Source organism: Erythrolamprus reginae, chromosome 1 (genome assembly GCF_031021105.1).
Source record: "Erythrolamprus reginae isolate rEryReg1 chromosome 1, rEryReg1.hap1, whole genome shotgun sequence".
NCBI lineage: Eukaryota > Metazoa > Chordata > Lepidosauria > Squamata > Dipsadidae > Erythrolamprus > Erythrolamprus reginae.
Window position 1 is genome coordinate 37,787,044 of NC_091950.1, and position 13,913 is coordinate 37,800,956.

General features: G+C 38.4%; 2 protein-coding genes across 2 annotated transcripts in view; one reads left to right on the forward strand and one right to left on the reverse strand.

The window, feature by feature from the left end:
* The window catches only part of WDHD1 (WD repeat and HMG-box DNA binding protein 1), a 50,684-nt gene extending 48,381 nt beyond the window's left edge, over positions 1–2,303 (reverse strand). The window contains exons 1-2 of the mRNA XM_070749600.1: positions 2,215–2,303; positions 1,111–1,193 (exon numbers count right to left, since the gene is read on the reverse strand). Coding sequence (XP_070605701.1) covers positions 1,111–1,184 — 74 coding nt within the window. The 5' untranslated portion in view covers positions 1,185–1,193; positions 2,215–2,303. The remainder of the gene's footprint in view (positions 1–1,110; positions 1,194–2,214) is intronic.
* Positions 2,304–2,398: 95 nt separating this feature from the next.
* On the forward strand, positions 2,399–13,680 carry SOCS4 (suppressor of cytokine signaling 4). Its single transcript, XM_070733039.1, has 2 exons — positions 2,399–3,426; positions 11,712–13,680. Exon 2 carries the CDS (start codon positions 11,794–11,796, stop codon positions 13,108–13,110), a length of 1,317 nt encoding a protein of 438 aa, XP_070589140.1. The 5' UTR covers positions 2,399–3,426; positions 11,712–11,793; the 3' UTR covers positions 13,111–13,680.
* The last annotated feature ends 233 nt before the right edge of the window (positions 13,681–13,913 follow it).

A 13,913-nucleotide genomic window follows, 5' to 3' on the forward strand; every position in this document is an offset into this window, starting at 1 on the left:
CGGCTCCTCGCTGCTGCTGCGCTACCGAGCAGATCAGCTGCTGGGCAGCCGAAGGAACCTTCCCTGGGTCTTCCCCCTCTTGCTGGCGGGCGGGCGAGCGGCGGGCATCAGCGAGGAGCCGGGGTTTCCCCTTTGTGTGGGCGGCTGGGAAGACCCAGGTTGGGGGCTCGGGGGGGTGCTGGGAAGCCCCCCAGGCCGGCTGCGACCTTTTAAAACAGCCGCGCCGCTTCCCAGCTGAGTCCTGAAGCCAAACGCGGAAGTTCGCCTTTGACGTTTGGCTTCAGGACTCAGCTGGGAAGCGGCGCGGCTGTTTTAAAAGGTCGCAGCCGGCCTGGGGTTTTTTTTAATTAATATTTTTTTAAAAATCGCGATATAGCGTTTCGCGAAGATCGAGATCGCGAAACTCGAGGGATCACTGTATTGTGCAAATACAATTGTTAACACATGAATTTTACATATGTATTCCCTTTATTATAAATTTTGTGTATTTTACGTAACAGGAATATTTCTGGCTTTAAGTCTATGTACTTTATCATTTTTTTCTAATCATGCATGTATTTTTGTCCAGATTTTTTTTATTTTTTTTTGCCAATTGACATGTCCACCACATATGATAAGAAGTTGCATTTCCAACATTAGGCAGACATGTTTCGGAACACACCGGTGGCAAATGCCACTTATAGAACAATTGATATAGATTTTCTTTATTAGTAGTTGCCATTGTTAATTTGTAATTCCTATCCCAAAGTTTTCCCAATTACCTAACACTATAGTATATCCATTGTTTTATAGTATTGTTCATAATATAATTGCTTTTTTTTACTTGTTCATCTTCCATTTTGATGTTTAATAAATAGCTATATATATATATACAGTATATATAATGTTAGTTCTTTGTAAAAACCGTATGTCTTTGCATCTTTCTCATATCCTAATTGTATTTGCAGATGTGGCCAATATGCATTTTGGACAAGCAATTGGGGACATTTGCCCACCAATAATAGATTTCTATGTTTTGATTACCTAATTTCATGCAACTAAACACTTCAAAAATATTTATATATTTCTGAAGTAAATCACTAGATAACCAAATAAGCTTTAATTACTCACCTTCCAGTATCATTGAAGCAGACATCTGTCTGGCCTTCTGTATGTCCATATCTCATTGGTTTTTGTGAGGACATTTTCGTTGCCTATTTAAACATTATAAAAGGCTTCAGGCTTAATGGATGACAAAAGCAGCATTTCTACATCCTTCAATACAAACCCTGAGTCTAGCAGAAATAGAATGCAAATGCTGAAATAAAACAAAATGCAAAATACAGTGCAGGCCTCTCCTAGTGAAGAATGATTCATAAAATCCCCCTTTTTTTTACTGATGCAGATCATCCAATCCAGAATGTTTATTAATTATTCAATCATTTGGGCTGCAATTTCAGGATCAGTGACAGCCAACCCTAAAGGTTATATTTTATTTCAATTTTTCTCAACCAGGTGCCCTCCCAAGTGACCTCCCTCAAGCCAGGCTGGATTAGGATGATGGTACATGTTGTCCAGTACACCCAAGAGAGGGAAAGACTGTCTATGGCTCAGCTAATATGGACAGATGAGGAATAATGGATGGAAGCTGACCAAGGGGAGATTCAACCTGGAAATAAGGAGGAACTTATTTGACGGTGAGAGTGATCAACCAGTGGAACGGCTTGCCTGTGAAGGTTATAAGACTTTCAAGGGGAGATTGGACTGCCATTTGTCAGAAATGGTATAGGGCAGGGGTAGGAAAAGTTGGCTCTTCTATGACATGTGGACTTCAACTCCCAGAATTCCCGAGCTAGCATGATTAGCTCAGGAATTCTGGGAGTTGAAGTCCACAAGTGATAGAAGAGCCAAGTTTGCCTACATCTGGACTAGTGACCTACAAGGTTCCTTCCAAATAATAATAATGATGATGATAATGATGATAACAACAACCACAACAACAACCACAACAACAAAAATCCCACGCCTTTATTCCCTTCCCCTTTGGGGTCACCCGAAAAACGGCGACAGGACCCTCCCCCTCCGGGATCTGAGGACGTGCGTGGGAATAGCTATTGGGGAGGGGCACTCGTTCCTCAAGCACAGCCCCAAAGAGCGGCTTATACAGCCCCTCACCGGCAAAGTTATGCCGTCCCGCCGCCCTCACTCACTCACCCGCCGCCCTCACTCACTCACCCGCCGTCCTTCGAGTTTTCCCGCGCTTCGCTTCCGAGTGACATCATCAGCGGCAGAGGGCGGAGCTGGGCTTTTCTTGGCGCTCTCATTGGGCCGTTGCGCTTTCCGTCTCACCTGCGGTTCTGCCTCTATCCCTCAACGCACACACCCCACCCCCTCCACGCACACTCCGAGGAAGCCGGCTGGATCCTGTCTGTGTGGGAGGCCGCGGGGCGGGGCTGAATCCGCGGCTTCATAACCGCCTGGGAGGCAGGGAGGAAAAGGCGCGCCTGTGGGCAGCGCGGCTAAGGGACCGGCTGACGGGCGGGAAGGGCGGGGTAGACAGAAGGAGGGCGGTCAAGCCGCTGGCCTTCTTTGCCTTCGCGTCCTTCTTAAGTCCCTTTTCCCCCTCCTTCGAAATCGTGGAGTTGCTCTGTTCCTTCTGTCGCCCTCCTTTCTCCTTCCCGGTTCGGCACTCTTTCCCGCCATTTAACGCTTTATTGGGGGACACAGATTTTTTTTGGGGGGGGGCTGAAGGAGAGAAAACACGCTCCTGTTTTTTGCAGCAGCAGCAGCCGCTTTCTTGCCCACGGCCCCTTTTTTCCTTTTTACTATCTCCCCCCCCGTCCCTACCCATATATCGAGACTTCTTTTCCAGATCTTCTCCACCCACCCTTACAGCCTTCTCTCCTTTGCAGTTTAATTGCAACCATGTGTAACCAGAAAATAGCCTTCTTCCATGTATCGTAAAGGGACTTCCTCCCCAACGAATGGATTTCTAACGGCAGCTCTTGGGTCTCCTTAACTTCCATCTTCAGCCACTTTTCCCTAGCATTCTTTGCCTTTCAGTTGTGCCCCCCCCTCATTTCTTTCTTTTCTCAACCCTCAACTTCCAATCCTTTCTTTCTTTCTCTCTTTCTTTCTCTCTCCTTCTTTCCTTTCCTTCTTTCTCTCCTTCCTTCCCTCTCACTTTCCTTGTCACACACACACCACAGAAGGTTTAAAGATCCTTCCCTTCGGTTCCGACGCCTTCCTTTCTCTCCTCCTTTCTCATCTTTGGAAAAAAAAAACATCTCAGCCCCGACCCTTCCTCCTCCTCCTCCAGCTGTGCGGTTGCTCCGTCATCCTTTGTGTCTGATGACGAGCAGCGGTGCCTGTCAGTGCCACGGAATTTGGACGATGTTCCCCAGCTTTTTGGCATCCCTTCAAAATGTCCCTTCGGGTGAGCAGCAGGTGAGTACTCACACGGGGAAGGAAGGGGTGCGTGTGTGGGGGTGGTAATGGAAAAAACGGACAACTTGTTCATTGTGACAAAAGTTATCCCTCTGTCCAGTAAAAGATACCTAACGGCCATGATGTGGGAGAAGTGTTTCTTTAAATCCTGGGGAAGAAAAACTTTGAATTTGAGATAGATATCCATTGTTGGTGGTTGGAGGGGAAGGAGCAAAGGGGAAATTAGTTTCAGTGTTAATTTCATAGCCCCATTTTTTAAAAAATGAAATTTTATGCTAGAATACAGTTTTTATTTATTTATTTATTTATTATTTATTTATTGGATTTGTATGCCGCCCGTCTCCGTAGACTCGTTACCGTTTTTTAAAATTTATTTATTTACTTATTTATTTAATCAGATTTATATACCGCCTGGTTTACAACATATAAAGGTACAAGTACAAAGTATCTTTTAAAGGTGCAAGTGTCTTTTAAAATTGTGGCGGTGCATATTATAAAATGTTCACAGCCTGTGGCAAACAGCTACATTGCTGATTGTTTGAAGTGCAAGAAAATTTTCATGGAAAATATTTACTGGGGTTTCGTTCGGCCTTTGCATCATGAATAGAATAGAATTATTTTATTGGCCAAGTATGATTGGACACACAAGGAATTTGTGTTGGTGCTTATGCTCTCATTGCATCCATCTTCTAAGTTTAGCCAAGGAATGGGTCTTAAGGTTAGAGGATATCATCTTTAGAATAAGCACCTGTTTTGTTATAAAGAGCTTGGATTTGCCTACTTGTAGTTCTAAAAAGTTAGAAATGTATTTCTCTTCATCATCTGGTAGTTCTTTCTCAATATGTTTTTTAAAGTGAAATGGAAATGTCACTTAGACTAATTGAAATTGACATCTGTGGGGACATTTATTGACAATATTCCAAAAGCCATTTTGTTCATGTTTTCATCTTGAGGTGGCAACTTTTAGAATAAAAACTAAAAATTGGAGAAATCCTATGGCATGTGAATTCTTGTTCCTGCCCACTTGTATTGTGAAGTTAGTTTGGCTGTCCCTGACTCTTAGCTGACAAAATATATAAATAGTTTTGGATAGCTTATTTGGCCATGTTTACACTACATAGGAAAATATTTTTGGTCTCATGTGATTTGTTAATCAGGCAGATCATTCTGGGGATACATAGGTTTTTTTTAAAGGTCAGTGCCTATTTCCTTTCTAGAAAAACATTATTTTTACTGGTTTTAATTAGAATATAGTTCTAATCATTTAATCATCAAATATCTAATCAAATATTTTGGTACAAAGTCATGTTTTTCATGCATTAAAGAATGATATTATACCAAAATATCTGAACGTAATTAACTCTTGCTTTATTTTAGAAAATGTTTTTAATGCTCTTTGAACTTTCTCTGTCATTTAATATATGTTTAGAATATCTGGGGTTTTAGGAGAGTTGTGAGAAATGACTTTTGAGGATCTTAATCCTTTTTGAATGAAATAGAATATTTCTGTAAGTGGAACTATCTAGGTCTAGGAAGCTTGAAGGAGTTAAAGTAGACAATTTCCTATCAGCCTTTATGCATTCCACTCTTATTGGTTTCTTTCCTTTTTTTGGATACTGTTCTGCTGTTGGATTTTGTAACTCCTTTTGCTTGACACAACTGTCTCTTCCTTTATCTCAGTTGCTTTGTGGATTTTCAGGACCAAACTCAAGATAATTGACCGATTTTAGCTCCCACTGGAGCTAAACTGATCCCAACCTTATTGGGAAGTTCTCCTTATAAAAAACTTATGCTACATACTGCTAATGATCTTACCCACCTCTCCTTCATTTAGGAAATGTTGAAATATGAGACATTCAAAAAGAATTGTGATTCATATCAACAAGGTGCTTTTGATTTTGGAATCAAAATCCAAAATGTATTTGGCAAGTCCAGTTTAATATATTATTCCTTATACTTAACATACATGAATGTACAACATAAATCACTTGGGCAGCTTTTATTTTACAGAAAAAACAATTGACAATATAAGTGTTAAATGATGGGAAGGATTGAACTCTGGAGTGACATAATATCCTCCTTTTCTTATGTAAAGTTCACTGCAGAAAGGCTAACAGTAGTATTTTCCAAGTGAATAATAATATGCTTTCATTTTCAGTCAATATATTTGTAAAATGGTGCACAAATGCCTTATGTGGGGTCTGGATAATATATGCAAAAAGCCATTATGCAACTTCTGTTCTAGTCAAAATTTGGTATCAGAAAAGAGATGATGTGCACTTGAAAAGAATTAGGACATAGCTTCTAGCAATATTCTGTCTTCCTGATTTGATGAAGGAAAAGATCAGTCAAATATCTTCTTATGTTCTCCCTTCAGGATAAAATCTATATTAAGCTTTAAGTGAAGTTAAAATGAATGCATCAATTTCCATGCTCTCTCTCAGATAAGATATGACATTATAGTCAGAGAGGCAATCATGTGTCAAGGAACAATGGCTAAAATTCTACAGTGATTTTCACGCTATAATGACTTTTGTTATAGCCAAAAATCATATGACTCAAAAGAATTCTTTGCTCCATTGTTTCTGTGAGAGCTAGCTTCACATTTAAATGGTTTTCAAGTGCAGTTACAATACAAATGGAACACACAAGCCTCCTTTTTACTGAGATAACCGGTCTGTATCATCTCTAATAATTTTCTGTTAAAATAAAGCAGATGCCATACCTTGACTTATCAAATGGCTCACTCCATTAATACTGCCCTCCGGGTGAAAATATACTTAATAACTAGGCTGCCATTTACTTTAATTTGTTTTGTTGACATTAGCTGATATGAAGCGATGTGTATTTAGTTTGAATGTCTATATACAGTATTATGAAGCAGAGGGGGTGACATTGATCTAGAAAGAGAACAAGAATGAAACATGACTTCAGTAAATCTATAAGAATACAATTTATGTGAGTGCTTCTTTTGAATTGGAATTGTGTTTGTTTTTTCTCATCAGACTGTAAGTGTAATTGGCCTTTACATTGATAAGGTTAAAGACCCAATTTGTCCTAATAATATTTTGTATTTGCATGCATAAGATTTTTTAAACTCTGTATTGTGGGCTTAGGTATTGCTTTAAATCTATCATTAAGTTCAACATGGTGCTTGTTAATATATCATTTAATTAAAAGTCCTTTTGTCTTGCTCAATCACTGACTGAATGATCATGTATAAGCCCTGAAGGGATAAATGAGGGAAGAGGAATATCTCTGGGTGGCAATATTATACGTAATTGGTAAAGATATAAAATGATGAGAATAAGTTAATTAAACAGGATAGGAGTTAGAGCTTTGTTCTTTTATCATCTCAATTAGTTTATTAAAATAAGATAACTAGAGCTGAGAGTGGGTGGAATGTATAAAGGAAAATTCTCTATACAATTGGAATCACAGATTTATTCCACCTCACCCACCCAGAGTTAGAACATAAGCTTGTCAATGTTTTAGGAAAACAGTGGGTTCAAAAGACGCCTTTTTTCTAAAATGTCGACAAGCTTATTTCTTACTCTGGGGAAAAAAATAAATCTGTGATTTCAATTATGGAAATAATTTTTACAATTTCTCTGAAAACTAAAAGAGGTGTTCTCAATCTCTGCAGTGCTGAAGCTCCTTTAAAATAATGAATGAATTTGTATGATTTCCCACTAAATAACACTAAAGATTTCATTGCTGTTTAGTGCCAGAAAAGAAATAAATATACCATGTCAATACTGTATATTAAATAAAACCATGACATAATCTTACAGCTTTATAAAATATATCAAACTTGTATGTCACTAATATGCGTTTTTACAGACACTCCCAAGATCTACAGCTTTACTGCTATGTACCACATGAGCAGAAATGCCTGAAACATACAAATTAATGCTTAGATTAATTCTTGCAATTTTCTTGCAAAATTTTGGAAATGCTTTGGCATTGCCTTCTCAGATCTGAGAAAGGATAGTGACTGGCCTAAAGCCACCTTCATGGCTTCATCCCTTAGGTGGAAATAGAACTCATAGTCTCCCAGATTTTATCTAGGTGCCTTAACTATTGTTGTTATCACAAATGTATTTTATTTTCACCAAACGAAAGTACAATTTTTTTTGACAGATTTGATTTTAAAAAGATTTTAATTGATTGAAACATTTTGTAGAATAAACGGATATGAAAATATGAAAAAAGCCTTTATTTCAAAGTAATGTTCTTTTACATAAAGAATACAGGTACTTTTAAGAACACGGTATTTCTGTCAATTCCCCAAAAAAGGGGAAGGTGAAAGCCAATTCCTAAGTTTGGTAATATTCCAAAGCCTAGATTTGATTACCATACCAATGTCATTTTTAAAGTTGTGACTATATTCTAAATTGCTCACAATTCCCTAGGAGGTCACAACTTACCTTTTGAGAATCATTGAACTAATATAAGAGCATTAATAGTTGAGACAGGACGTTTGTATTTCTTTTGCTTTATGGGTTCTCTTACCCAAAAACATTGAGGTGTTTGGTTTCAATAAGTCTGCAGTAATACACCATATTTTTCAGATTATAAGACTTTTCAAAGTAGGTGAAAATTTAGGTGCATCTTATAGATCAAATACAGGCATTCTGATTTTTCAGGCAAGAGAGTAGCTTCTTCCATTGTGGCATTTTTCCTTTGGATGTCGCAGTAATGTCATAAATATTAGGTTTAAAGATGCTTTTCAAAACTTGCAATCTTATTCATTTATTTATTATGTATTTATTCAATTTTCTATGCCACCCTTTTCCTTAGACTCAGGGCGGCTTACAACATGTTAGCAATAGCACTTTTTAACACAGCCAGCATATTGCCCCCACAATCCGAGTCCTCATTTTACCGACCTCGGAAGGATGAAAGGCTGAGTCAACCTTGAGCCGGTGATGAGATTTGAACCGCTGACCTGCAGATCTACAGTTAGCTTTAGTGGCCTGCAGTACTGCCCTCTACCTTCTGCGCCACCTCGGCTCCTTAATCTTCATAAAGTGGCCTAGCTGATCCAGATTCTATTGTGATGCACTTCAAAAATATTGTGTCTCTAAATTCTCTCTATAAATACATAAAAGACTAAGGCAAAGACAGGCATGTACTGTACATGAATTAGACCTTGAGGGAGTCTTAGTTTATGTAATGTCATTTCTTTCTTCTGCGGTTCCTTAAAAGCATTTCCATATGTCAGGGTTTTATAAAACTGCTTTTTGTAAAACAAGTTATTTTTATAATCCTTTTCAGGACATAAAGCCTAGGTGCTTCAAATGCCTTGGGGACACCCTTCTAAAAACTCATTTTGAAAAGCAAATGGAATACCCACCTTGTGACATATTTTAATTAGTTTCTGTTTTTAAAATGACCTGAAAGTGTCAGCACAGAATAGCATTACTTAACATCATGCTTGTGTGAACTAGTATTGTAAAGAAGTGTTAGGTGATTTTTTGACTATGTTTTATTTGTTGACCTATTTTATCTCTCATTTGGGTTTTCGTTTGTGTTTTTGTTTTTGCTGTTGAATGGTTTTGGAGCTTGAATGTGGCATTTGTCCAAAGGCAGAGGGGAAATGATCTTTTCCCAGGAATGGAAGTTAAATTAATCTATAGTTTGTTTGTCTTAACATGATAATGGAGGAAGCTCTGGAATGCTAATTAGATTAGGATTCTATTAGATGTGATTCAGAACTTCATCACTCCCAGATCCATTTATCTGAAAGCCCTAAAAGGTGAGGAGTGACTCCAAGGATTCACGGATGTTTTATTAAGGAAATTAAAGTAGTGGCTACGAAGAAATCGTAAAAGGGTGATTGTTATCATTCCGTAGAGATAGGATCTACCATTAGTATGCTGTCTATATAAGCAAAATTGTATTTCTGTTTGGACAGCTTTTCTGCATGTATATTCCCCCATTTAATTAAAAATGAAGCTTCCTGTTTCTAAATCTTAAATCCTTCAAAAAAAATAAAAGATGTAACACTGATGTGACAACTAAGTGTTCACTAAGGCCCTCAAGTTTGACATTCAAAGACTTCATGCATATAGAGTATACATATTTCCTAGAGTAATCATTACTGAATGTAAAGTACATAGTACTATCCTGCAAGTCTCAATTCAGAACACTAATATAAGTTGGAAAATTTGGGTTCAGTTATTATCACAAATCAAGACTTTCACTGTATAGCTTGATGTATAATGCATGGTTGATAAAAGTTGTTCATATTTACCAGAATCTTGATTCCACATTTAGTGGTTTTTGAAATGGTGACTGGTCAACATCTTATATTCTATTTTATAGGATTTGAACAAATAAAAGGTTTTGTGGCATGAGCTCGGCCACCTGTAGATCCATGCCCTTCCTGGCTCTTTCAGATACCAGAGCAGGAGAGAATAGTAGGGCACAAGAGTTTCATAATTATTCTTTGGTGGATGAGGTTATCCCAGTTGCCTGTAACAAGACATTAATCTGCCCACTTCTGAAGAGGCTCCCCTGGACTCCAAAATCTAATTATTATTTATTGTCCATACTAACTTACCCAGGCTTCATGGTCTTTCCAGACTGAAGGATGCTAATGCATCTAGTCTCCAATATTCCTATCCCAATTAAGGTAATTGAAAAAAGTTATAGCTCCAGATTTAGAGTGCTTGAAAATAAGTTTATTGGTATCCATTTTAATTAGTATATCCCAGGCTATGCATTGGACTGTAACAACATTAATCACTCTAGTCTAGTAGAAAAGCTTTGTCACAACCTGGATGACAGGAATACATTTGATCCTCTCAGTGACCTTTGGTGTCATTGGCAATGTGATTTTGCTAGCTTGAGAGGTCCGAGGATTGGTGCCACTATTTCACAATTATTTTCTCCTCCTAAGTGAGTAGTTACAATCAGCTGTAGTGGAGGAGGAAAAGTTGGTTCTGCAGGTGTTTGATTGTCTTATTCCTGTTCCTTAGTATCTCTATGAGGCTGCTGTAGAGGTCTTTGATTGTCTTATTCCTGTTCCTTAGTATCTCTATGAGGCTGCTGTAGAAATTATCCATCAGTCTGTGGCGAGGTACTATCAGTATGCTTATGATACCCAGTTATACCACTGAGTCAGAGATGCTGTTGAGGTCTTTGTTAGTGTCTGGAGGCTTTGAGGAACTGGATGGAATGAAAGAAGTTGAGGCATTATCTAAACAAGAAGGACTTACTGTTTGTCCAGAGATCATCTCTTTCTTTTGGAAACATCATAGAATAGAATAGAATTCTTTATTGGACACACAAGGAATTGTCTTGGTGCTTATGTTCTCAGTGTACATAAAAGAAAAAGATACATTTGTCAAGAATCATGTGGTACAACACTTAATGATTGTCATAAGGGTCAAATAAGCCAGTGTTTCCCAACCTTGGCAACTTGAAGATATCTGGACTTCAATTCCCAGACTTCCCCAGCCAGCATCCGCTGGCTGGGGAATTCTGGGAGTTGAAGTCCAAATACCTTCAAGTTGCCAAGGTTGGGAAACACTGAAATAAGCAATGAAGAAACATTTGATTACTGTAGATAGAGCAGCAATTGCCTTATAAGGAGACGTCCATCACCTGGTTTTTCTTATAGCCGTCTCATAGTTTTGTGACAATTGCTTTATGGGCAGATGGGGAATGTATGCAAGATGTTTTTAGTCATATGTGTGTGTTCATATATTCATATTCATATTGACGTTATTGTAATATACTACATTTAGAGCTAGCTGTAACCTCTGCACTGCATCTGCATTCTGATAGAGACCTGTACTGCTAAATTACACCCATATTTCAGGCTTTGTTCTAGTTGCCAGTAAGCCTCTGGGTGTAATTCAGAGTGTTGGGTTTAATCCTTAAAGCTCTAAATGTGTTGAATTCTAGGGGTACTACCAAGACCATCTTTTCCTAGGTAAAACTAACCCATCACATATATACATTCCATTCCATTTCACAATATCATGGGGCCCCACTTCCCACAAAATAAATTCACTAGTGTCCTGGGGGTAAGATTTTTTTTTAAATTATGTCATTCCCCTATCAAATAGCTTGTTCCCCAAAACATGAGATCACTGACAATCCTGACTTCACTCCGGAAGGTGGCCAGATTATTCTGAGCAGTTAAAAGTTCACACTGTGTTTTTAATCTTCGTTATGTCATTTTTATTCTTAGAAGCAGTCTTCGAATTCTAGTTGCATGGAAATGTGAGAAATAAATGTGTTGAATATACTCTTTTTCATTTTGTTTTCAGGACACATAAGGAGTGCTTTCTGTGAAGAAGTTTGGCAACATTAGTTCTGGAATCTTTATGAAGCATTTATTCACATTAAAGCATGGCAGAAAATAAAGAAAGGAAATCTAAAAATGCAGATGTGAGACCTAAAACTAGCCGGAGCAGGAGCGCAGACAGAAAGGACGGATACGTGTGGAGTGGAAAGAAGCTTTCCTGGACAAAGAAGAATGAGAGCGGTTCTGATGCTGAAATGGCAAATGCTTCAGGAATACCAACATTAAGTCTAAGGAATCAAGAGAGAAAGCAGAGCTGTTCCTCAGCTGAGATGGAGTTGGAACACGTATGTGGTCACAGGTTCTTAAGCCGTTCTTTTAAGCAGAAACTGCAGGATGCAATGGGACAGTGTTTCCCCATAAAGAGCTGCAGCACTCGGCATTCTTCAGGGCTTTCGCCAAAGAGGAAAATACATATCAGTGAGCTCATGCTGGACAAATGCCCTTTCCCACCACGATCCGAGCTAGCATTTCGATGGCACTTGATCAAGCAGCACACGGCCCCTGTAAGGCAAAAATCTGAAAGCTGGCTAAGCATGGGTACATCAAAAGGTGAAAGGAAAGATGAAGAACTGAGAGAGATGGAGAGGACAGGTGAAGCAGACTCCTCCTCGGTATTGCAGGAAAGTAACGTTGTTGATAACGCCCCCTATCCATGCGATCCTCTAGAGGGGCCTGCCGTGGGTGGGCAGCAGCTAAGGAGCAGCGGAGAGGAAAGTGACACGGACTCCGATGATGAAGTAGTGACACTCTGCACTAGCTCCAGGAAGAGGAACAAACCACGGTGGGACATAGAGGATGAGCTGCTGCAGATGCAGATGCCGCTCAGATATCACACCCAGATTGATTATGTTCACTGCCTGGTTCCTGACCTCCTTCAGATCAATAATAACCCATGTTACTGGGGAGTGATGGATAAATACGCTGCAGAAGCACTTTTAGATGGGAAGCCAGAGGGGACTTTTTTATTACGCGATTCTGCCCAGGAGGATTACTTGTTTTCCGTTAGTTTCAGGCGTTATAGTCGTTCCCTTCATGCCAGGATTGAACAGTGGAATCACAACTTCAGCTTTGATGCTCATGATCCATGCGTCTTCCATTCTCGTGACATTACTGGGCTTTTAGAACATTATAAAGATCCAAGCTCTTGTATGTTCTTTGAGCCACTTCTCTCGACTCCCTTGCACAGAACTTTCCCTTTTTCCCTCCAACATCTATGCAGGACAGTTATTTGTAACTCTACAACTTATGATGGCATAAATACCCTTCCTGTTCCTCCACCTGTAAAGCTATATTTGAAAGAATATCATTATAAATCGAAAGTAAGAGTCCTCAGGATTGATGTACCAGATCAACATGCCTAGAAAGACATTCTGGAAATTCTTTATAATTATTCTGGGATATTTTGTTTTTATTTCTCTTATTAACTAAATTTTCATGCAAAAATATCTTCAGTTCACATTTAATTTTGCCTGAGACTTATGTCCAAATAGATTTTTACTTCCTGCCCCAATAAACAGTAAAAACACAAAATTGATACTAATATTCTCTGAAGCTTTGTGGAATTTCAAGGAAGCTATTTTAAAGTTTTCATTCAAGCTTAACTTTTTAGATACGAAGCTAAATCAAGGTTACATTTGACTTTTATAAACTAATTTGTATGCACTACAGGCATGCTTGAAAAACTGAATATAGTAGTTCTTCCAGAATTGCCAATTTGTAGTTTTTTAAAAAAAATTATTCTGTCCTTGCTATAAAAGTGAAATGAACAAGATTGTGATGTTCCTACCATTCTGGGTACTTATTGTTTTAAATTTCATATACCGGTAGGTTGCTTAAATTTTGAGATTAAATGTCACAACCCTATGCTATTTGTCAGAACATAATTTAGAGTTTTTATCATTTTTAATAAATGTTGAATATACAGTACCGTATATATGTCTACAGTAATTTTCTGGGCATCTATTAAAAATCCTAAAACTATTGCAGAGCTTCTTAAAAGATTTTGATAAAGCTAGTACATGTTTTAAAAATAATTGTGTGTTGAACTGTGTGTTTGTGGAACACTGCTTCCACAAACTAATAGCCATAAATGTTAAATGAAATGTATGGAAATAGTCTGGTGGGTGTTTATCTAACTACTTCAGATCATACTCCCCTGTCCTAC

Bases quoted from the DNA above. Each gene is read 5' to 3' on its own strand.
- SOCS4 (XM_070733039.1), top strand. From the start codon at position 11,794: ATGGCAGAAAATAAAGAAAGGAAATCTAAAAATGCAGATGTGAGACCT.